Source organism: Emys orbicularis, chromosome 7 (assembly GCF_028017835.1).
Source record: "Emys orbicularis isolate rEmyOrb1 chromosome 7, rEmyOrb1.hap1, whole genome shotgun sequence".
NCBI classification, from domain to species: domain Eukaryota; kingdom Metazoa; phylum Chordata; order Testudines; family Emydidae; genus Emys; species Emys orbicularis.
In genome coordinates this window covers 72,050,968-72,076,201 of record NC_088689.1, presented here as the reverse complement: position 1 = coordinate 72,076,201, position 25,234 = coordinate 72,050,968, and the positions used below count along the sequence as shown (strand labels likewise).

Below are 25,234 nucleotides of genomic sequence, written 5' to 3'. Positions count from 1 at the left end.
ATGTATCACAAAATACATAAATATGAAAATATATAGAAGTTTTGAGGTGAGTTGGAAAATTAATGAAGAGCAACTTTATTAACAGTGCATTTATTTTAAATTGCATGAATGAGCAGGGGAGGGAGAACTCTAGTTCAGTCCAATGCCACAGAAACTCTGCCTATCAAAGTAGGATATTGAGCCAAAAGCATTACATCATCCCAATTTATTCTCATTGGCTGGTCAGAGCTCAAGGGCTGGACACAGTTACTAACTCCTTGTCAATAAAGAAGCCTTACATCTGCCTAAAGAAGTTTCTATAATTGTCAGCTAAACCACAAATGAACTGAAAACATACCCAGCTTCTGTTCACACCTGAGCCTGTCTGAGAACAGTACACAGTTATTCTACATGCCTTTTGAGTCAATTGTATGGTTAATTTTTGATACTACACATAATTTTGTTAAATTGAAGTTAGATCAACTACTAGTTTTTTATGTTTCTCTTTGAAGACAATGAGTTCATTTCTGTCACTGTGTTAATGAGTCCATAATCAAAGACAATCAGATTAATGCACAGGTCTAAGGTACTGAGGTGATTTTTCATTGTCTTTATCGAGGAAGAACATAGAGCTGGTATGATTTTGGTGCATTTGACATGAAGCTTGACTCGGGAGTTATATCAATGTCTTTGGCGTCAACGACAGGTTTCAAGGTAAAGTTCTGCAAAATCATGGTCAGTACCAAGAAGAACTCCATCCGAGCCAGACCCTCTCCCACGCAAATCCGTTTCCCTGCAATGAAAAAGGAATTTTGAGTTGATGCTGGAGATCTTTCTTTGCAGCACATTTTAAATATGGTGTAAAGTATCAGAGGGATAGCTGTGTTAGTCTGGATCTGTAAAAAATGACAAAGAGTCCTGTGGCACCTTATAGACTAACAGACGTATTGGAGCATAAGCTTTCGTGGGTGAATACTCACTTCGTCAGTAGTATGCCACCGGACTCTTTGTTGCATTTTAAATATGGTTATTATGGAAGCAAAATGTGAGGATTAAAGTTAGATGTACAGAGTGATTCAGGGCAAGTGCATGGAGGATAATGGCTGTTTCTCAGAGTTCAGTAAGGTATGAAAGTGTATGGGGGGTTTAAGAAGCCCCCATACACATAATTTGAAGAATTGAGTTCCTTATATTGCCATTTTAAAGGCAGTTTGGAGTGAAGGGTGGGAAGATGTGGGGGGCACGAAGATGTGGGGTTTGAGGAATAGGTTATCCACATTCCAAACGAGCTACACAGTTTTCTGGGGGAGTGACATGGTGGTGATTGAGTAGAAGGGGAGAAGTAACAATTAGAAAGGTGTAGGTGTCCTAAGGAGCAGGATGGAGGAAGAAGGCTGAAAGGCACTGTTAACAGAGTGACAGGGAGGCTCGGTAGCTTAGATTCAAGTAGAGAAGTTAAGTAGCCCCTTGATGACATCAAAAAGGCTGAGGTATTTAATGCACCTTCTGCTTCAGTCTTCACTGGAAAGGTGAAAGGTGACCAGATACCCAACACAATTAATATTAACAACAAGGGGAAAGAAACACACTCCAAAATAGGGGGAGAACAGGTTAAAGAATATTTAGATAAGTTAGACATATTCAAGTCAGCAGAGGCCAATGAACTTAAGGAACTAGCTGAAACAATCTCAGAACTGTTAGCAATTATCTTCGAGAACTCATGGAGGATGGGTGAGGTCCCAGAAGACTGGAATGGAAAAACATAGTATCTATCTTTAACAAGGGGAACAAAGAGGACCTGGGGAATTGTCGATCAGTCAGCCTGGAAAGATACTGGAATAAATTATTAAACAATCAATTGGTAAGTACCTAGAAGATAATAGGGTTATGAGGAATAGCCAGCATGGATTTGTCAAGAGCAAATCATGCCAAACCAACCAGATTTCCTTCTTTAACAGGGTTACTGACCTAGAGAACAGAGAGGAAGCAGTACATGTGATATATCTTGGTTTTAATATGACTTTTGATACAGACCCACATGACATTCTCATTAGCGAACTAGAGAAATGTGGTCAATATGAAATTACTATAAGGTGGGTTCAGAACTGGTTGAAAAAAACGTACTCAGAGAGTAGGTCTCAATGGTTTGCTTTCAGACTGCGAGGGTGTATATAATGGGGTCCAGGAAGGGCCTTTCTTGTGTCCAGTACTAGTCAATATTTTCATTAATAACTTGGATAATGGACTGGAGAATATGTTTATAATATATGGACATTTATAATGCACAACTATAAAATGGGGAATAGCTGGCTAAGCAGTAGTACTGCTGAAAAGCATCCGGGGAGTTATAGTGGTTCACAAATTGAATATAAAAATCAACCATGTGATGCAGCTGCAAAAAAGGCTAACAACATTCTGGGGTGTATTAACAGGAGTATCATATATAAGAAACGGAGGTAATTATCTCACTCTGCTCAGCACTGGTGAGGTCTCAGGTGGAGTACCCTGTCCAGTTCTGAGCACCACACTTTAGGAAAGATGTGGATAAATTAGAGAGAGTCCTGAAGAGAGCAACAAAAATGATCAAAGATTTAGAAAACCTGACCTCTGAGGAAAGGTTAACAAAACTGGGCCTGTTTAGTCTTGATAAAAGAAGATTGAGAGGGGAACCTGATAATAGTCTTCAAATATGTGAAGGGTTATTAGAAAAAGAACAGGGATCAACTGTTCTCCTTGTCCACTGAAGGTAGGACAAGAAGTAATGGGCTTAATCTGCAGCAAGGGAGATTTAGGTTAGACATTAGGAAAACTTTTTTATCGATATGGGTAGTCAAACTGTGGAACAGGCATCCAAGGGAGGTTGTGGACTCCCCATCAATGGAGGGTTTTAAGAACAGGCTGGACAAACATCTGTCACGGATGGTCTAGATTTACGTGGTCCTGCATCAGCACAGGGGGGCTGGACTTGATGACCTGTCAAGGTCCCTTCCAACTCTGCATTTCTAGGATCTCTCTCCAGATGACTATGCAGTTGGCTGTGTCTTACTGTATGTTTGGTACTCCCTTCAATTTTAGGGTTATCTGCACATTTGGTCATGGATTAATTTATACCCGACAGACACCACACAAAGCGAGACACAAAGTTGCCAGGCAGAGCGAAGAGAAAGGAGTATGTAGTTAGTGAAAAAAACCTCATTTCAGACCAAGGAACAGAAAGTGACACTCTTTAAAGACTGATAGATGCTTTGCTAGCATGAGAGACTCTGCTTCATAGGCCACCTGAAAACCCTCTGCACTAAATAGTCTGAGAGCCACTAGGAAGTTCAAGGCAAAGCCAGAAGACAGTCTAGGATCTGAAATAAAAACGGCTTATTTTACCTGCAGAAAAAGGCACGAAGTAGTCACTCTTCTTAAAGGCACCATTTTCATCCAAGAAATGTCCCGGGTTAAATTGCTCTGGGTTTGGAAATTCCCTGCTGTCATATAGAACTGACTTCAGTGCAGGGAATATTGTTGTCCCCTGAATTAGCAAATGCAGAAGAAAAGAGTTAAAGTGGATACTATCCAAAAGAGAGAAGCCTCCAAAATTCACTGAGCTGGACTGTGGGATCCATCTTTGTTTTTCTTCATTTCCTTGCATCCCCTGAACCTCATGCTTTCAACCAGAAGCAGAAATATTAAAATTTCATGAGCACAGTTATACCCACTGAACAGCAGTTCACCCTTTGTACTACTCACTGGCAGAGCTAGGCTACACTGAGTGACTTTGGGCAAGTCACTTTTGGTGTCAGAGCCCTCGTTGCCCCCCTCTGTAAAATGGGGATAGCGATACTACCTCCTCTTGGTAAAGTGCTTTGAGATACAGGAGGTAAGTATTATTATTCAGCATATCAGACCCAACAAAATACCCCTGCCAGTGAGAGAGAGAAGCTACATCAAATAAATTATTTTTGGGAAGTCCTATGGCCTATGTTATACAGGTCAGACTAGATGATCACAATCATCCTTTCTGGCCTTGTATCTCTATCCACTAGTATCTTCGGAGGATGTTAAGCAGAAGCTACTAAAGTTAGATATTTTGAAATCAGCAGGTCCAGGTAACTTGCATTCAAGAGTTCTAAAAGAGCTGGCCAAGGCACTTGGTGGACCCATTAATGTTGATTTTCAATAAATCTTGGAGCAGTGGGGAAGTTCCAGAAGACTGGAAGAAAGCTAATGCTGTGCCAATTTTTAAAAAGGGTCAATGGAATAAGCTGGTTAATCACTGGCTTATCAGCCTGACATCGATCCCAGACAAGATAATGAAGTAGATATTATGGGACTAGATTAATAAATAACTAAAGGAGGATAATGTAATTAATTCAAATCGACATGGGGTTATGGAAAATAGATTCGGTCAAACATGGCTTACATCCCTTTTTTGATGCGATTACAAGGGTGGTTGATAAGGGTAGTAGTGATGACATACTTAGGCTTCTGTAAGGCATGACTTGGTATCACATGACATTTTGATTAAAAAACAGAATATAAAATTAATATGGCACATATTAAATGGATTAAAAACTGGCTAACTGATCTCAAAATTTAATTGTAAATAGGAAATTGTTATTGAGCGGGTCTGTTTTCAGTGGGATCCTGCAGGCACTGGTTCTTGGCCCTATGCTATTTAACATTTTTAACAAGGACGTAGAAGAAAACAGAAAATCATCACTGATAAAGTTTGCAGATGACACAAAACTTGGGGGAGTGGCAAATACTGAAGAGGACAGGTCACTGATTCAGAGCAATCTAGCTTGCTTGGAAAAAAGGACTCAAGCAAACAATATGCATTTTAATACGATCACAATGGTCCTGTCTAGCATAAGAATCTATTAGTCTATTTAATATAAATCTAAGTCTATTTTTCATTATTTAGTAAACAAAAACCAAGAATTAACTGTGCAAGCTTGGCTCACTATTAAAAATACAGTAACCTTGAAGTGTAGTTTTTGTTTTCTTTCGTATTTGTATTGATTGGCTTGCATTCAATTCCAGAAATAAGCAAAGGTTGGGAGGGCTCTAATACTTTTTAAATGTATTCAGTCATTTCCATTTGCTATGATGTTCTGCTTGTGAACTAACTGTGCCAAGAAATTTCCCCAGAAAAAAAAGCCCTTTGGCCTCAAAAGAAGAGAATGTTTCTGCATACTAGTTTGATACCAAAATCTTAGTAATTACCATTGCTAAATGCATTTTCTATTCCATATCTAAATGCCACAGCTAGAATCTGAAACCCTTTCCTGGAATGAAAGCCCAGTCTGCAGACTGCAAACTGCTGTTCTGCTTCATGCAGAGGCTTAGAGGGATTCAGTAATAATTGGTATATTATTGGTAAATCAGCAACAAAAAAACATCACACAAAATCTAGTTGAAGCATTTCTATTGCGAATAATTCAAAATTAAGAAGAGAAAAAGGTAAAAGAACTTGACCCTTCACAGACACATTGAGAACTGACCTTGGGAATAACATACTGTTTGAGATGAACTTCTCTAGTCACAGTACGTGGGACACCTAATGGGACAAGAGCGATGAATCTCTGGATTTCATGTATCACAGCATCTGTGTAGGGCATCTGGCTTCGATCCGCCATGCAGGGGCTTCGACTTTGGCCAATCACACGGTCAATCTCTTCGTGAACTTTCTCTGTCATCAGATTAATGAGGCTTAATTATAATGGTAAAGAAGAGGATTCCCATAAATTTGCCCACCATTGTGTGTCACACTGTCTGCTATTTGGGATTATAACAAACCTGATCAATTTGGTGTTACAAAAACTTCACAGATCTGGATTGAGAGAGGAATTCAATCACAACGGCCTATTTAGCCTTTGGACCCTTTGCTCAGACTGTCAATACGGGGACAAGTAATGCCCATTGTAATGGTGCTTTTTGGATGAGAACTCCTGCCTGCAGGGAACTGGAGTAGGAAACCCCCCCCAACCCTCCCAACACATCTTCAACTTACTTCACATAAACTAATGAACCACCGCCATGTTACAATAACATAGGTCACTGCCAGGCCAGGCCAGGCCAGGCCAGGCGTGGCACGTTCTGGTGACTGAAGGGGAGATGTCTATATCCATTTACTGGTCCATGCATTCCTCACTTTCCCCCCAGGACCTAACATTTTGTGTGTTCAGGGAGGGGAGACTTCTACCTTCTATTTCTGGGTATTTCAGAAGAATCAGGAGTCCATATTTCAGAGTGATGCTGGTTGTCCCTGTTCCACCGACAAATAACTCTATTGTGCTTCGTGCCAAACTTTCCACATTAAATTCTGACTGGACATTCTTTTGCTCCTGAAAAAAGATTTGGTGATGATCTTTGATTCTTGACAGTAAAACTGTAGGATATATATATTTTTTTTTACATGAAGGAGGAGAGCAGAGTTTGACCATTATAATGTATGTTCCTTGGGCAGAGACCATGTCTTCCCTTCGGGCCTTCTCCAAAGCCATGTCCTATGTTATTGCTTAACAAATTAATCCCAATGATACATATAACCTACTCCACAGGAAAGCGGAAGGGCTGCTGCCCTCACATACCTGTTCCAGTTTGACGAGGAAAGCATCGATAAAGTCTTGAGGGTAGTTGGGATCCAGAGACTCTTTGTGCATCTTCACTCTCTCCAGAACAAATCTTCTGAACTCCTGAGCATTTTTAAATATCCTCCGGTGAGGCCCAGGGATGTAAGCCATGAGAGTTGGGAAAAAAGAGTACAGCTATAAAGGATGAAAGAAAAACACAGCTTGATATATCTGGACACAACAGTCATAGTGTTCACTCAAATGAGTCAAGTACAGCAGAACAATACAATATTGCTTTGGCACCGTCTTATGAAAATGGATTCAACGGATCATTGCAAACTCCACTAAGTAAGACTATCGAACATACACAAATTCCTCACAAAAACAGCAGTGACATTCAGTTATATCAGCTAAGGTATGCTCCATTTTTCCCCCCACATAAAACCACCCCCAGTACACACATCCTTTTCTTGGGGGGGAAAAAAACACACACTCAAGTGCCCAATCTTAGCTCTGACCACAAATTTTCTTAGGCAACAATAAACCATTATAGACTTTAAAAGGAAAATATACATTAGACTTCCTGAGGTGGCAGTAAAAGGGTCAAATTCTCTCTTGTGGTGTAACTCCCTTTATTTTGACCGAGTTATGCCAACAAAGAGTTTGGCCCTTCATTGTGCAATTAGCGAGGTTTTCAGGAATGGGGGTGTGTCTGGTGGCTGGCTGTGAGCTGGAAGTGAAAGGAAGTTTGCTTTGGAGGTGAGAAATATGTTCACATTCACTATCATGTTGCTTATGTGATAAGGCATGTGACATGTCATTGGTGTGGATGTTAATATTTTAACTGGCAACTTCCTTGATTTTTACCAATAATGTTGATAGTGAATATCCATAAGCAAACTTAATTCTGGGCTAATGAAGTGTTTTGTGTGGGAATTTAAACAAGACTTAGAAACAAGTTTGAGGCTGGGTTTGGTAGTAGCTGCAGCCTAATGAAGAGAATAAGACCATTATGGGAATCTGAAATAACATTTGTTTAAGGAAAATTAATAGTTAAAGAAAGAAATCTCTGTTCCCTCCCCCAGTACAAATGAGGAGAATAGAATAAACCCCTGAACATACCGCTGTCCAAGGAGAGCGCTGGAGCTTGTCATTTTCCTGTACAAGACTAATTAAAGTAACAAACTTCTTATCTTCATAGTCAAACCGGTCCCCAAAGACGATGGAGCAGATGACATTGGAGAGTGCATGGGTGAGGAAGAGGGTGGGGTCAAAGGGCCGCCCTGGAGCAAAACAAAACTATGAAGAGTCCGTTTTAATTCAGTGTCTTCACCGTCAACATCAGAGTCACTGGCAGCACGAGGACATTGTGGATCTCCCACCCCAGGGCAAGGTGGGGCTGACAGCAATATTCCCTGGGGAGGGTGGGTTAGGGCTGCCCCAATCCCCACTTTTACTTCTCACATGCTAAATTAAACAAACACCACTTTTTCTGCTGGCAATCAGTTTTCATTCTGCTCTGCTGCTTGGCACACTCTGGTCTGACCAGGGGCCATCATTTTATGGTATTGCCACCCTTACTTCTGCGCTGCTGCCTGTAGAGCTGGGCCCTCAGCCAGCAGCCGCCACTCTCCAGCCGCCCAGCTCTGAAGGCAGCAGCGCAGAAGTAAGGATGGCATGGTATGGTACTGCCACTCTTACTTCTTTGCTGCTGCTGGTGGGGAGCTGCCTTCAAAGCGAGCTCCTGGCCAACAACCACTGCTCTCCAGCCACTCAGCTAAGAAGGCAGCGCAGAAGTAAGGGTGGCAATACGGTGACCCCCCTAAAATAACCTTGCGACCCCCCTGCAACTCCCTTTTGGGTCAGGGCCCCCAATTTGAGAAACGCTGGCCTCCCCTGTGAAATCTGTAGAGTAAAAGCACACAAAAGGCCAGATTTCACAGGGGGAGACCAGATTTCACGGCCCATGACGGGTTTTTCATGGCCGTGAATTTGGTAGGTCCCTAATCATCACTAACTCCTAGAGCACAGCAATCTTCCCTTGGCACTGGCAGCCCTGGCCGTGCAGCGTAAATACACTGTTGTTGTGCTAGGGAAGGAATAAAGGCTCCCAGCACAACAGCAGGGGGGATGGGTCTGCTTTCTGCCTTCGGTGTGCACTAAGCAGGCCCCACAGCTCAGCTAATGCAGCTGGAGAGGCTGAATTTCCCACTGGCTCACGAGTGACATCTTAGCTTCTGTTTCAGGTTCTTCCTTCCTCATAAGCACAAGGAACACACGGGGCGGGTAACTGAGAGCTAACCTGGGGCTGCAGCGTCAGAGGGAGCAGCACAACATTCCTGGGAATTATGGGCAAGAGTTCACCCCTCTGACCTGAGGTCACAGTGCTCATGGGGAACATCCAGAAGCAGCATTTTCTTCATGCACCAGACTCCTGCCTGTGTCCCTCACCCGTCGATTCTCTTTGACTCATTCCCAACAGCAATAGCTGTCCCTTGGTTCAGAGTGCACAAGTAGCAGCAGCAGCACTAATGTGGTACCAGGGGTGGGGAAGGGTCTCAGTGCATTCTCCTCTCCCACTTACAATTCACCAGATGGGCAGAGGCAACATCAGTTTGGCCCTTAATGTTGCATTAAATATTGCAAGAGGCAGGTGATCTTATGGCTCAGTTCCCCATCTCTAAAATATCAGGGAAAATCATTCATTTCTTCCACTGTTTTCATTCATGTCTATTTAAATTATACGCTGCTTGGGGCAGGAATTGTCTCAAACCATTTGTTCCAACAGTCCATATGCAAATGAGCCCCAACATCAGCTGGGACTGTTAGATGTTACTGGAATATAAATAATAATTTAGGAGTGTAACTGGCACTGACACAGAAGAGCTCTGATATTTCACATATCTTGGCAGCATCCCACGTACAACAGGTGGAACAGACAAAGACATTAAAGCCAGACTAGCAAAAGCCAGACATGCCCTTGTAACTCTAAATCTGATCTGGAGAAATTTACACCGTGATTTCAAACATTCCTATGGAGCCCATCACTATAGAACAGTGGTTCTCAACTTGTTATCTGGGCTGCAGGGGCCAGGTGGCAGGGAAGCGGCAGCACGGACCTGACCCCAACGCCGGACCCCTGCCATGCGGGGCCAGCCGCCTGCCTGCCCCGGACCCCGTGGGACTGGCCGGTTGCCCTGACCCCGGACCCTCGCTGTGTGGCTTCCCCGGACCCCAGTGCTTGCAGGGCCAGGCAGCTGCCCCTGACCCTGTTGGGCTGGCCAGGGCCCCAGACCCCCAAAACCCATGCCGGCAGCCCTGACCCCAATGCGCTGGCTGACAGGGCAGCCCGGACCACTCCGCTGGGCAGCCAGGAACCCGGGGGACCTGGTACACAGGCCGACCTTTAGCAGACAGCTGAGCTGGGCTGCAGCTGTGTGCTAATTGGGCCGAATGTGGCCCGCGCTCCACGGGTTGAGAACCACTGCTATAGAAGGTAGGTGCCAAACATGCATCAGACGTCTACAGGGCCGGCTCCAGGTACCAGCTTAACAAGCAGGTGCTTGGGGGGGCCAAGGGAGAGGGGCGGCACCTGCGGCAATTCGGGGGCGGCAGGTCCCTCACTCCCTCTAGCAGCGAAGGACCTGCCACTGAACTGCCGCCACCGATCGCGGCTTTTTTTTTTTTTTTTTCCCAATTGCCGCCGCCAATCGCGATCACGGCTTTTTTTTTTTTTTTTTTTTTTTGCTTGGGGCGGCAGAAATGCTGGAGCCGGCCCTGGAGGTCTAGCAGGAAAAAAAATAAAAAGCAAACTGTAGACATACGTGTTTTTTTAACCCAGCACACTGGAACTAACCCACTCTAATATGGCTCACTGTGTTAGCGTCTACACACTCTAAACAAATATCTTCCATTTACTCATTGATCACAGATCACAGGGGAGAAAATGTGAGAGAGAAACAGCCAGAAATGGTCATCTCTGGAATGTTTCGCACATCCTTTCCCATTACATTAACACAGGTTGTTATATGTGCAGTTAATGGCTTGAGTTATAAGACGTTTGAACCAAACAATTAATATAATGAAAAACAGAAAGACAAGAGTCTTTGACTCCTCAATTTCCAACAGACATGAAACAATCCCCACCGTGTGTGTTTCTGAGCCTTTCCATCAGAAAATAAGTTTCCTCCTGGATACGTTCCTCAATGCTTTTCTTCCCCATCCCAAAATGTCTCAGATTAGTGAGGGCAAATCGACGGAGCTGCTTCCACTGCTCCCCATTGCTGAAAAGAATACCTGGAAATGGGAAGAGAACAGGAATGAAAGGAGGGAGGGCCAGACTCAGTTTGCCTATTTGAAAAAATACCCAAACATTGGTGAGTCAAAGGTTCAGCTTCAACTTAAACGATATTGTGCCTATTTTCTACTAGGGAGACGACATTACCGCTACATTGCAATTACTATTCACAGCATTGCTGTTTCCATGTTGGACTCTGGATATGGCTCAGACAAGGTAGGTGAGGTAATATGTTTTATTGGATCAAGTTATGTTGGTGGAAGGGACAAGCTTTTGAGCTGCACCAAGTTCTTACTCAGGTCTGCAGCAGTTAATTAGCGCGTCCAAGCTAAAAACAAGGTGGGACAGACTGCAAAAGAGGTTCACTCTTAAAGAAACACTGTTTTTATGGCCCATTACAATATTTATTAGGCCTGGTCTACACTGGGGGGGGGGGGAGAAATCGATCTAAGTTACGCAACTTCAGCTAGACTAGACACGATAAATCGATCCCCGCTGGATCGATCGCTGCCCACCGATCTGGCCGGTAGTGAAGACATACCCTAAAACACCCTGCTGACTACTAACCCTCCATTATTCCACCACTGCAGAAGTTTTAATTGGCCATTATAGGCCACTTCATTTTCAGTGGTTTCCTACAGTGTGCCCAAGTTACAAGCCTTTGGGGAAAAAAATCACATTTCACACATGCTCAGTAGAGACTTCTTAGAATTTAGCAGCTAAAATCTCCAAAGGTTCTGTCTTCACTAGGCATGCACCAGCACCTCACTGATCCTGGTGCCTGTCCACATGCAAGATGACAAGCTACTGCTGCTCTCAGTTACTCCATTAACTCAGATATCTGTGCAGTTGCATAGGGAATCTTAATTCTAGCATTTCCTAACTTCTGAGTGCTTGACTTTTCAACCTCAATAACGTTCCTTTCAAGTGTTTTTTCCCTGTGTAATCAAATAACTATACTGATGGTTCACTTCATGCAGAAATAAGATAAAAGGACTTCTTGGCGCTTCCATATTTATTTCTTCCTCACTACTAAAGAATCTTAAAAACTGAGACACCTAAGTAAAACAATAATACAAATAATCCTTCACTGCTTATGGGATATACCTAGTTAGTGAGAACAGGAGAGGAAGAGGATAGAAATTCATGGTTTGTTCTGACTCTCTTGGCCTCTCCAGCCCTGCTTTCCTGGCTGTATTCTGGGACTACTAAAGTAGATTGGCCTGGCCATTACCTGTCATAAACCTGTAGTGACGTGCTCGTAACCGTTCATGTCAGTGAACCAGTGGTGTTACCCAGGGTTTTCAGAACCCAAAACTTAACTGTTTCACTCCAGGCAGTGTCAGGAATAAATCAATGAGAACACAGCAATTCCGTCTGATAAATTATGGATATAAGAATGCTCTTATCTAAATCTATGATTTATTAGATATTAAGCACACACAGACATAAGCAATAGGTTTGGAACATCCCAGATATAGTTACCCACAATCTGAGATGATTTTGAGTAATCATCAACCAGACTTCCAGGGGCCCTCTTTCCATCCAGCTGATAGGGAGTTTAGATGTCAACTCCTTTCCCAAAGAAAAGCTCCCGCGAACTGATCTGAGGTATTTACTTTTACCAAATCTTTTATAGTTAACTCTAACAAAGCACATAACCTATAGTAACTCCTAGTGGGTCAGCATAAAAACATCTGCTGGGTCCTCAATTCTTCTAATTTCAACAAACTACTCATTAGCTCAAAACATTTCTGGTATTTCTAGCCGTAACAACAATATGTCAAGGGCACCTAAAACCAAGGTCGCTATTCACTCACTTTCCTCCATAACTTTCTATCCCATCCTCCCATTCTGATTAACAAACTGCAAGTATGCAGCTGTCTGACCTTGTCTCACAAAGGCCTAAGATTATTCCTAGCTATGTGATATTTGGTTTTCAACTGGCAGTGGCTGAACATACAAAATGGCTGACTGCTGGACTGTCAAGTTCTGGGGTACACACATGAATGTCAAATTCTGGGCAACAGTGGCACAATTGGGAAGGGGCTCTTTCCTGAAACCAAGACTATTTATCCATTTTTTATTACTGTATGAATGAAACTCCAGCTGTTTCCCTTTTGTCGTTGCAATTGTGTTCTCCTCTATATGCTGAAATTACTTGAAAGGTACCTCTTCCCTTGGCAGATTTTTCAAATATCGGCATACTTCCTCTTCCACTGAACTCGTCCCCGAGACCGATCAGAGCTTCCTTCACAATCTCATGTCCATACAGCACCACAACCCGTTCTGAGCCTAAGTATATTGTGAAAATTGGGCCATACTTTGCACTGAGCTGTAAATGTTTAACACAAAAGACCAGTAAGTTTTAACTTAGATCCACTTAATTACAAATAAGAATGTGTGTAGATCAGATTACAAACTGATGAAAGTGTTCTCATGTCACTGAGCTAATACTAGGCAAGTTAAGTTTTAGTACTGATCATTGTCCAGACTTGGCTATTTCAGCCCAGATCCTCCAAGGTACAGTATTTAGGAGCCTAACTCCATTGATTTCTATGAGAGTTAGGCACTGACATATCTTGGAGGATCTGGGACTTCCTGACTTTTCAGTGCTTCACTTTATCTTAATACATTTTTAACATTTTTCCCTAGATATGTTTATGCCTTCCCAAGATAATTGTAAAACACAGATTGAATTATTTCATTATTGGAGCAGACTACATTAATATGGGGCCTTTCAATGGTGATCTTGAGAGCTATGTAAAAATGACACTTCTAACCACAGAAATGCTGCCTGTATTTATTCAGTCATGTCAGCTGATTTTATGATGACAGGACAGAGTTTCCCTTTGTTTTACTCTTGCCAACCCTGCAGAGCCAAAGACAGAGAAAAGTGAGATTCTGTTTCCCCTTTTACATCACCAGCAGAATTACTGTTCAGTTTCCAATTGATTACACCTGTGCAAATCAACAAACACATCTGTATCTCAGGGCATGATGAGAAGAGAATGAACATGAACAGCTGTGACTGAGGGCAACATTTATCCTGTACAACCCTCATGATTTGTGATGATTTGCGAGAAGGAAAGAATCCAACCTGTCTGTCCAATCCCAGGTTGTGTTTGCAGAGCTGGCTAAATGCCAGAACATGCAGCACTACAACATCATTTCTGCAAAGCTGAGCTGCAGTTTCTGCCTTACCATCATTTTGTGATGTAGGCAAATATCATTAGAGCAATTTTACAGATGGGGAAATTAAGGCAGAGAGAGATTAAGAGAGGTGCCCAAAAACACACCTGGAGTCTGTAGCAGAGGTAGGTACAGACCCCAAGGCTCACAATTGCCATTTCCTTACATAACCCACTAGAGCGCTGTCCCCACCCTGTGATCACTTGTACCCATTGCAGTGCAGCTGCGGGGGGCATTCTGGATTAGCTATGAATAAGATCCCCTCTAATATGAGCAGTACATTATCCCAAACAGTTTACATCTAGCCTCCAAGATTGATTGTTTTGTGAAATAAGAAGTCAGAAATTTGAGCTGATGTGGAATTGCCACCAGGCTAGGCTTGAGCCAGGCTCTGCTTAATGTCAACCTACAACCCAACAACTGGTACCGAGAAAACACCCTTACCTCATCTATATGTTGGGGCAAGTTCTTCATAGTCAGCTGCAGCATGTTCCCTATGATGGGGAAAGCAACAGGCCCAGGAGGCAGCTTCCCACTTCCAGACATCTTTCTCCATGCCGAAAGGAAAAGAAGGGAAGAGACACAAATCACCAGGAAAACAGTTGTTGCTCCCAGAGGTTCCATTGCAGAGTGCAGCAATTATTCTGGATTCTGGCAGGATAAAAGAAAAGAAAAGTGGATCCTCGCTTTTTATACTGTATACAGCAAAAGTGGGTGCAAGCAATTAGCCAATAGGAGCTGTCAGTTCCTCTGAGTTAACAAGATAAACTCTGGACTAACAAAAGTGACCGGAGTCATCACACTTGGAACGGACTCCTTTGAATATATCATCTCCATTTGCTCGTGTGCTCACTGACAGAGAATGAAAATTAATCGTAAACTGAATCTCTGTAAAACTGCCCAAACTATCATGAAATCATCCTCTCTCCTCACCCATGTGGTTAATGTTTCTCATTGGCTGGGTGCCAGCTGGAACATTATACACATACAATGATGATTCTTTTTCATGTTGCTCTCCAGGATTTAGTATATGGATCGGTGACCAGAAGACACTTAAGAAAAACACCAAGCTGAATGTTTGATAAAATTCAAACCGAATCCTGAACATTTTTGGAGATTTCACAAAGTTTGGTTAACATTTAACAAATGGAGTGACCCTCCCCCTCCCCCTTATATTGAACCTGTACAACTCTTGGTTTCAAACTGAAACATTAAGACCTGAGACGCAAGATTTGACGTGACCTGGAAATCAGTGGAAATATTCCCATTTATTTCAGTGGGATTTCGATCAGGGTCCATGAGAAATTAATGAAACAGGATGTGAAGGGACCAACTCCTCAGGTCAGAGTGGAGCTTAAAAGAAAACAGTGGTTTCAAAGTTTGATTATGACTCAGTGTTAGTTCTGCATTGATTTTAAGGCAGAAGAGTCTAGATCCTCTAGTCTGACATCCTGTATAGAACAGGCCATTCACCCAATTAACAATGTATTGAGCCCAATAACTTGTGCTTGGCAACCAGATCTTCCAGAAAGCAGGAGTGCTGGAACAATGCTTTTGGTGGGGGGGAGGGGAGGCGGAGACTGAGAAACTGAGAGCCAAACTATAAATCCTGTATATAATGGAAACCACTTCAAGTCAGGGGGTTCTGCAGCATCCCCCGCACCCCTAGTTCCAGCACCTATGCCAGAAAGGCACCAAATCTTGATGTGAAGACCTCAAGAGATGGACAATTCACCACTTGGTAGTCTGTTCAGTGGTTAATCACCCTCACTGTTAAAAACGTGCCTCATTCTAATTTGGGTTTGTCTGGCTTCAGCTCCCAGCCATTGATTCTTGTTCTGCCTTTTCCCTCTACATTAAACAGCCTTTTAATAGCCACTATTTTCTCCCCTTGAAGGTGCTTATTCCTTGTAATCAAGTCACCTCCAAATCTTCATTTTGAGAAGCTAAATAGAATAAGCTGTTTAAGGCTCTCGCTGTAAGGCATTTTCTTCAGCTGTTGAATCATTTTTGTGACTCTTTTCTCCAATTGTTCAAAAGGTGGTGAGCAGACCTGGACACAGTATTCCAGTGCCAATCTCACTGTTACCGAAATGTTGGGTCCACCTAGCTGAGAGCCAATAACAGCCAGACAGGGATAAGGAAGAGGTTGCTTTATTTTGCAGAAGAAAGGAGAGCTTTGCACCTTGGTACCAAAACTTTAACTCATACAAAAGCCAAAGATTGTTTATACACTTAAACACAGGCCCTGGTCGTGTTAACATTTGATTGGTGGTTAACAGACCCTGTACTTTTGCTATTTGGTTAGTGAAAACCAGTTTGGGACCAGCTTTAACTACCTTAAGGCCTTGAAAGGGAAGACAGTTGAAAAGTTCAGGCTACTGTGTACTTGAGGTGTTTGCGTTCCCCTAATGGCCGCTGGCTGCCATAACGGCTGCTAGCTGTTAAGGGGTGGGGGGTTGCTGCTGACTGTTACAGTCCCCCCTTCGGGCCTGACAAACCCAAATTGTCAGGCCCGTTGCGCAATTTGCGATTAAGCTGGAGGGAAAGATATTTAGAGCCAAGCGGTTTTGGAAAACCATTTGCCTTAGTTTTCTTTGTGCGGTTGCCAAGTTCACCAGGGCATTGGCGGTAGTTTAATTTTTTAGATGTTTTGGTGAATTACCCAATTTCACATGCATCCTCTCCATGGACCTGGCGGGATTTGGTATGTGGGAGCCCACACCCCCCTAATTAGTTCATATGCTTGGAAGGAGCATTGAGAGCGTTTGCACTTTCACCCAGAAAGTTTTTAAGTATGTCTTTATGGCCACAGATCAGATGGTACTCCTGATGTGTTTGTAAGGGCAGTGGGCCAAGCCTGAACATGCTAGATCCCACTGCAATGCCTTTCCAGCCTTAGTGATATTTAATACCATTTTTGTTAGCAACTTTTGGGTCATAGAACTAAGGGCGGAAATAACATGGAACTTACCAATTTTAGCCTGTAACTGGGTTCGCTGTGCCCTAGAAATAAGGCTAGTGGCCTTTTCTAATTGCCCCAATTTTTCATTATGTTTTTGGTTTTTAAAAATATACCAAACTGCTGCTGCACTATTGGCCCCATCCCATAGGGATTCGGTTAAGTCACTTTTTTTTTTTTTTTTTTTTTTTTTATATAGAGGCAATAACCCAAGCCCTTTGTTGTGCTAATTTAATGGCAGCCCCCTGTGAGCAATTTGGGTATGTAGAGGTGATCTGGAAACTGGATAAGGGTAATGAAAATTTAACAGTTTTTAGTGTAGTGTTAATTACAGTCCATTGATATCCTAATACATTTTTTTTGGTGTAGTACTATACCACATTTTTAAGCATGGGTTTTACAAGGTTTTTTTTGCCAGTGTATAATTTTTTGTTTTTTTACCAGGGTCAGTTTTTAATGTTTTTTCTAGGCAGGAATTCCTGGACTTTGGTGGTTTTAATGGAGCAAGTGGTTTTTTTTTTTCTTTTCTTTTTTAAACAGTTATGGTTCAGCATTATACAGGGGAGAGTTACTAGCACATCACCCTGTAATGGTTTGCGTTTTCTAAAAAAATTTAAAGGCACAGTAGGTCTGTTAGTGGACAAGGGAGAGGTTACTAGCTCTTCACCTTGGTTTTTTTTTTTTTTTTCCTGCTGTCCAGAAGGCACAGCAGAGCTAGAAGGAGAAATAGGCTTATCAGTTGGAGAGTTTTTCCGAGGTGGAGGGGTTTTTTTTACAGTGAGAAGCATGGGTTCAGGTAAGCAGTTCTTGGCACTTCACAGCGGTGTTGGTGGTTAACAGGACTTGGAAAGGGCCTTTCCAGCATGGAGCCAAAGCAGTTTTTTGTTGGTGGATTTTTACATAGACTCAGTCTTCTTGTTTCAGTGAACGGCAGGGCTGCTAGGGTTTTTGGGTAGCACTTCTTATATTTGTGAGAAAAGAAACCTAACACATTTTATTAATGCCTGGCACTGTTTTGCAGATTTTATAGTTGCTTGGGCACATTCAGGCCCCCCCTTTTCTTGGCTGTCAGCCAAGTCTTAGCTGTGGACAGTGTTTTTGGATGGGGCCTGCATTTTATTTTTGGACTGAACTTGCTAGCTATTTTTTTTTTCCCAGTTACCTTGTTTTGTTCTTTTTCCTTTTCCCCTTTTTGGGTTTTTTTAACCTACAAAGGAAACTTCCACTTTTTAGTTATACACATTTTCCCAACAATGAACACATACACATTGCCATTATACAGTACATTAGTCTTATTATTTAATGTATGCCATATACACCCTTTTAGTAAAATAACTTTATTACAGAGCTTTGGAGCAACAAACCAGGACAAGCACACCCACTTTTGAGGAGTTCACTTGGTACAACCTTTGGTGCTGAATAGCTTTTCTCCCTTTCCAGCCCTTTGGCTAGAAATTTGAGGTAGCCAGAAGGATCCCATGGGCAATATGGGGAGTGGGTTAACCTTCCATGTCCTTGCTTTCAAAGACTGTTGGTATGCAAATTTTAACAACAATTTTGGCCACAAGACAAACACCACAAGACAGGACATAGAACACAAAAATAATTCCTATTGTGCCAGTAAATGCATGGTACGTTGAATGCTATTTAGCTGGCATCCGTTTTCTCTGATGATCTGAAGGACAAAAGAACAGAGGTTTACCCCTTCTGGGCAGTTAGTCATTGCTTAAAATATTTCCTTTATGTACACATACTTTTGTTGATTTTAGGCAAAACAGAGGAATTACCCCATATTTTCTTGTATTTGTTTCATAGGCAGCCCAGGTTTTAGTGGCTTCTACCTTATTAGTTAGAAAATTGCATTAATACAGATGCTTTCTGGCTTGCTTCCAGATCCAAAGCTATTCACAGCTTAAAGATGTTTTACTTAGAAAGGGACACAATTAACTTTCCCAGACTTTTGATTGCCTTTTACTTCTAACTTTTGCTTTCAAACACACAGTGAGCTGAAAAAGACAACACAACCTATATTGGTAGGTTTGCATTTCTTTTACCTCTACTACAATATACACTGCACATGTTCTGGGGAAAATGCACATTCTTTTTACAATTTAATTTTCACAACACTAGCCACATTAATTTTTACACAAGGTGTAACTATTTCTTTTGTGCTTACAAAATTTTCATGCACCCCTAGTAAGACAGTTTGACCACAGAGCCAGAGGCACTGTTGTTTTTTTTACCAGATCTTTTGTTTGCTATTTTGTTACCCAAAAACAAATTTAAATTTTTTATTCTTTTGGCTTTGACTACCCTGCTGCAGCCACAACCTTTGGTTTTTATTTAAAACATTTTAAATTTTGTAAAGCATTAAGTCACCTTAAGGATTAAAGACTAAATACCATATTAAACAACACTAGTTTTCTGTGTCTGGCAAAAGTATTTTTGGTTTTTGCAACTTTAAACAATACCAATTCATTTTAAACTTATAAAACACAGATCCCACAAAAACCAATAATCCATTTGTCCCGGTGCCTGGTTTTCCAGTACCAGGCGCAAGGGAGTTAAGTAAGTCGGAATGTCAAAAGATTCGGATTCGGGCCAATCAGTGCCCAGGGCTGGCCAATCCTGGGTGCAAAGCTGCAACAAGCGTCTCTTTGACATTCTTTTCTGAACACCGGGGAAAGGCCATTTACTTAACATATAATTCAAAGGGCTATCCTTAGAGGGTTTCCTCTGAGACCCACCCATCCCCCTTCTGACACTTAAACTGAGAATTAGACAGAAAGGTGGAGGGAATTACGGTCTAATCCAGAAATTTTTGCTTACCCCGACTGTTACAGGGGACGGGACAGAAGAATTTTAATTCGACCTTAGGGCTTTCTTGCACGCTGTGGCTTTCACCCCGAGGAATTACGAACGAGAAGCTTCGTTCCGCCCACACACCTAACACCCAAGCGTACAAGACAGAAATTTATTAACCGGTTAACCATGACAGAACCAGAGTTAGATAGTGTTTTCTTATTCTATTAGGGTTTACCTTATTGGAGCACGAACCCCAGGGGCTGCGGTGAAGTGAGGAAAAGGGGCTAAGCACCCCGTTGGCGCCGTTCCTAGTTCGCCGCAGCCGTCTGGAGTTCAATGTTCAAGCTAGGAGGGTCCCATCTGGGGTGCCAGAAACTGTTACGGAAATGTTGGGTCCGCCTAGCTGAGAGCCAATAACAGCCAGACAGGGATAAGGAAAAGGTTGCTTTATTTTGCAGAAGAAAGGAGAGCTTTGCACCTTGGTACAAAAACTTTAACTCATACAAAAGCCAAAGATTGTTTATACACTTAAACACAGGCCCTGGTCGTGTTAACAGACCCTGTACTTTTGCTATTTGGTTAGTGAAAACCAGTTTGGGACCAGCTCCAACTACCTCAAGGCCTTGAAAGGGAAGACAGTTGAAAAGTTCAGGCTACTGTGTACCTGAGGTGTTTGCTTTCCCTTAAGGGCCGCTGGCTGCTATAACGGCTGCTAGCTGTTAAGGGGGGGGTGGGGGGGGAGGGTTGCTGCTGACTGTTACATCACCAATGCCTTACACAGAGGCAAAATCAAACCCCTATTCCTATTCCCTGCTTCCCTGCTTATACTCTGGAGGACCACACAAGGTCTTTATGCCATAGAGTAACACTGGGAGCTTGTGTTGAGTGGTCTGTCCACCAGGGCTGGCCTTACCATGAAGCAAACTGAGGACCCACTTGAGCAGTAGCCTGAGGGACTTCCTAGTACTGCATAGGCCACAGCAAGTGGAAAAACTTCATGTTCCCCAAAGACAATGAAAATAGAAGTTTCCATCCAACACATTACTGGCGTGAAATCCCCAATGGTGACAAAGTAGAGAGGCCATGGCTCATGTATTCAAAAACCCAGAATGCTGCATACTGGTTTTGTTGCAAACTCTTCCAGTCTAATGTTCCACCCACATTGGGTTCTACAGGAACAAAGGACTGGAAAAATCTGGCATGCCATGAGAAGGCAGCAAATCACCCACGAGCATTCCATAGGTGGAAAGAGCTTGAGATGAGACTAAGGTTAAAGGCCACCATAGATGATCAGCATCAAGAGAAGACTGCAGCAGAGTCTCTTTACTGGCAAAATGTTCTGAAAAGGCTCATTGCCATTGTGAGAATGTTTGCTACCCAAAACCTAGCACTTCAGATCAGCTGTATGTGCCAAACAATGTGGAACTGATGGCTGAGTTTGATGCTGTACTCCAGGAGCATCTAAGAAGAGTCACCACCCAAGAAATGTACACACACCACTACCTTGGAAAAACAATTCAAAATGAGATCATACAGTTACTGGCCACAAAAGTCAAACAGAAGATTGTGGCAGATCTGAAGTCAGCAAGATATTACTCTACTATTCTGGACTGCACACCTGACATCAGCCATACGGAACAAATGACTTTAATGGTGCGTTTTGTAACAACAGAACCTAGTGAAAATGTCCCTGCAATGGTGACTGTCTGAGAGCATTTTCTAGAATTTATTGATATTGATGATACTACAGGAGCTGGTATGACAAATGTGCTTCTTAAAAAGCTGGAAGATTTGGGAATTGCGATAGCTGACATGAGAGGTCAGCGCTACGATAATGGTGCCAACATGAGAGGAAAGAACAGAGGAGTGCAGACACGGATCCGAGAGTTAAACCCTTGAGCTTTTTTTGTCCCATGCAGTTCTCATTCATTGAACTTGGTGATCAGTGATGCAGCATCAGCCTCTAGTGAGGCTGCTGAATTTTTTAAATGTAATTCAAAGCATCTATTTATTTTTCTCTGCATCAACTCATCGATGGCAAATTTTTAAGCAACATCTGGGAACATCCGCTCTGACACTGAAACCACTGAGTGCCACACGATGGGAAAGTTGAGTGAAGGTGATAAAGCCTATCAAACGCCAAATTGGGAAGATAGATGATGCCATAGTTGCCATTATGGAGGATAATGCTATGACAGGAACTGCTCGTGGGAGAACAGTGGCAGAGGGAAATGGAATCGCCAGAAACATACATAACTTCACATTTCTGTGTGGCTTAGTGTTGTGGCATGACATACTGTTTGAAATAATGTTGTAAGCAAGAGACTCCAAGGTGTTGACCTTGGTATATCTGGAACAACTGGACAAAGCAAAGTCAAACCTACAGTCTTACCGGTCAGATGAGGGATTTCAAAACGTTCTGAAGACTGCACAGAAGTTGGCAGAGGAACTTCACACTGAAGCTATTTTCCAACCCATTCAAGAATACAAGAGTCACTGAAGAAGACATTTTGATTACGAGGCACGGGATAATCCCATAAGAGACCCCAAACAACAATTCAAAGTTGAATTCTTTAACCAGGTGCTAGATTGTGCAATACAGTCAGTGGAAGAATGTTTCATGCAGCTCAAGGAACATAGCAGTATATTTGGGATGTTGTATGATATTCCAAAACTCATCACTATACCTAAAGTAGACCTACACCAGCAATGCAGGGCACTAGAGACAGTGTTGACACATGATGACATGTGCGATATTGATGCGAGTGATTTAGGTGATGAACTGAAAGCCCTTTCAAGATTCATTTCAGCAGGATCAATTCCAAAGACTGTTCTGGAATATATGTGCACAAATAAGATGACCACCCTCTTTTCAAATGCTTTTGTTGTTCTGCACATACTTCTAACACTTCCTGTAACAGTTGCCAGTGGAGAACGCAGCTTCTCCAAGCTGAAGTTAATAAAAACACATCTACGCTCCACAATGACACAGGAGAGGCTGGTCGGCCTTGCAACCATCTCAATAGAGCATGAGCTGGCCCAGACTGTGGACCTTCAGTAGGAAGAAGTTCAAATATTTGCAACCAAGAAGGCACGGAAAGCACCACTTTGTATTCAAACAGATAAAAATGCCAGTGTTTACTATGCAGACAAGAAAAGTTACATTTGCTGTTCAGGCGTTTGAAAGTTAAGTGTTATTTAAAATTTTTGAATAAGGCATTTTAAGTTGTTAGTTCTCCTTTATTGGGGTAGGTAGCAGAGCAGTATCATGAAAGAATAGAACAGGAAGAAGGCAGAATTGAGACCTTTCAATATTTTGGCCCAAGCGAGGGGGCATGGGGGCGTCATTTGAGCTCCCCGACTCAGGTGCCAAAATGTTGTGGGCCGGCCCTGCTGTCCACTGTGACTTTTCACACTACCTGCTTTCCAGGACACTATTCCCCGTTCTGCTGCCCACCTACCAGCGCCATTGGACAATCAGAGTCACAGGTGAGAGTATGAAGAGACGGGACTTGCTCTCAGAAGCCCCCCTGTACCCCACAGGGCAAGCAGTAGCCAAGGAGGACAGAGTCCACCAGCAGGCTGGACCAAACGCCCCAGAGGGGGTAGGGTGACGAGAGAGCAAGTGTGAAAAATCAGGACGGGGGTGAGAGGTAATAGAGTCCTATATAAGACAAAGTCCCTAATATCGGGATGGTCCCGATAATATCAGGGTGTCTGGTCGCCCTACCTGGGGGGAGAGGAGCACGTTTCCACCATTACCATCCTTTTGGCCTCTAAGTAATCTCTAATGGGCAAAATTGACCCCTCTTCTGTCCCAGCTGGGTGTTTAGACTATCCATCATGGCAGTACCTGCCCCTCACCATTACGTCTGAGATCCGAAGCGGGTGAAGTGATTCCAGCGTGCAGTTTATGGGTAGCCCCAGGGCTGTTGCTTGATGCTCAGGTAGCAGAGCAGTTAGGTACACATCCTTTCACCTGCACTTGGTGAGATGAGTGTGCCTTGATACCTCAAGACTAGACTAATGTAATGTGCCAAGCAAAGCAAGGGCTGACACTCATCTCAATGGCATTTCTGTCTGTCTGATAGCTCTTGAACGCTGCAGCCAATAGATTCCAATATTTCAGGGAATGGTTCCAGGCTTCAATGAGCAGAAGTCTTCTGATTTGGGTGAAAACTGGGAAAAAGGAAAGGGCTACACTGGGGACACACAAAGCCCCTGGACATCTGATTGGCAAAGACAACAGCTTCAGCCACCTCTGTACTTCTCCACAGGGCAAAGTACCAGTGGAGGGAAGCTATTAGCATCTTCCAGTTTAACACCCCTCAGCTTAGCTCTGCTGATCCTTCCAACGCAGATTTCAGATGCTGACACCCTGAAAGAGAAGAAAGGAACAAAGAAGGAGAAAAAAAAGTAAGAATGGTGGAGGGAAGGGGAATGGATGGAAGAGGTAGTTGGGGTGCACACAGAGATCCTGGCATGGGAGGCAGAAAGACAGACAATGGTCTGGGGAAATGGGCAAGGTGGAGTGGAGGGGGGCACAGAGAGCCCCAGCCATGATTGGGAAGGGTAAAATGGGGGGGTACACAGAACCTCTGGCAGAGGAAGAAATAGGGGACCCTGGATGGTGGGGGAAAGTGCTATGGAGAAAATAGGGGAGGGAGGAGAATGAGGGGCACCCCAAACCCCTGGCTTGGGGAGTGATTGAAAAACCATGGTGGGGGGAGGGGTAATGGGGGATACAAAGAGCCTCTTGCATGGGGGGGGGCTTTCAGGGAGTCCCTGAAATACAGGGGGATGGAAGAAAGGCACATGGGGAGCTGGGAGGTGGTGATGGTCCAGGACCAGAGGAATTCAAGGAGCCCTTGGTGAGTGCCGTACACTCAGCCTATAGAAGGAAAAATATGTGAGACCCTGTAGCATACTGGGGTGTGGCAGGGCGACAACTCAACTGGCATGACGCCTCCTGCTATTCGCCCTGGGAATTAGCTCTTCCAGCCCAGAGTGCCCTCTGCAGGCTGGTGTCTCACCTACCATTGGCCCCCGGGTCCTTCCCAGACCCCGATACCCCTCTACATCAGGGTTCTGCCCCAGCAGTAACCCACAATCTGGGTCTGCCCACCCAGGGGAACCCCAACCCTCTATCCCCACCTTGCCTCAGTGGCTACTGCCAGTCACCATCTAGCCCCCGCTCACTGGGGCAGACTGCAGTCTATCAACCACTCATCATCGGCAAGGGGGGTTGGATCAGCTGCCTCTGCCTATCTCTGTGCTGCCCCTCTGCAGCCCCAGTACCCTTTCATAGGCCTCTAACTAGGCCTGCAGCCTTGGGTATTACTAGACTGGAGCTCCCCAGCTCCCTCTGCCCTTCCCCAGCACTGCTCCACTTCAGGTACCGGTCTCAGCTTCCAGGCAGCCAGGCCCTTCTCT

General features: G+C 43.5%; 1 protein-coding gene across 3 annotated transcripts; it reads right to left on the bottom strand.

Annotated features, from left to right (window-relative positions):
• Window positions 1-590: 590 nt before the first annotated feature.
• On the bottom strand, window positions 591-14,658 carry LOC135881021 (cytochrome P450 2H2-like). 3 transcript variants are annotated; one of them, XM_065407502.1, is made up of 9 exons: window positions 14,479-14,658; window positions 13,015-13,177; window positions 10,692-10,841; window positions 7,656-7,828; window positions 6,564-6,740; window positions 6,176-6,317; window positions 5,475-5,662; window positions 3,358-3,499; window positions 591-772 (listed from the first exon to the last, which is right to left on the bottom strand). In XM_065407502.1, exons 1-9 carry the CDS (start codon window positions 14,656-14,658, stop codon window positions 591-593), a joined length of 1,497 nt encoding a protein of 498 aa, XP_065263574.1. The 3 variants fall into 3 exon arrangements, with proteins under 3 accessions (XP_065263574.1, XP_065263575.1, XP_065263576.1); XM_065407503.1 differs by having other exon boundaries at window positions 7,668-7,828; XM_065407504.1 differs by lacking the exon at window positions 6,564-6,740 and having other exon boundaries at window positions 7,668-7,828.
• Between the last annotated feature and the right edge of the window lie 10,576 nt (window positions 14,659-25,234).

Coding starts and splice junctions, on each gene's coding strand:
- LOC135881021 (XM_065407502.1), bottom strand. CDS start 14,658: ATGGAACCTCTGGGAGCAACAACTGTTTTCCTGGTGATTTGTGTCTCT. Junction 10,842..13,014: donor AAAATCTGCCAAGGGAAGAG/GTACCTTTCAAG, acceptor TCCCATTTCCAG/GTATTCTTTTCAGCAATGGG. Junction 3,500..5,474: donor AACAGTATGTTATTCCCAAG/GTCAGTTCTCAA, acceptor TTGCTAATTCAG/GGGACAACAATATTCCCTGC.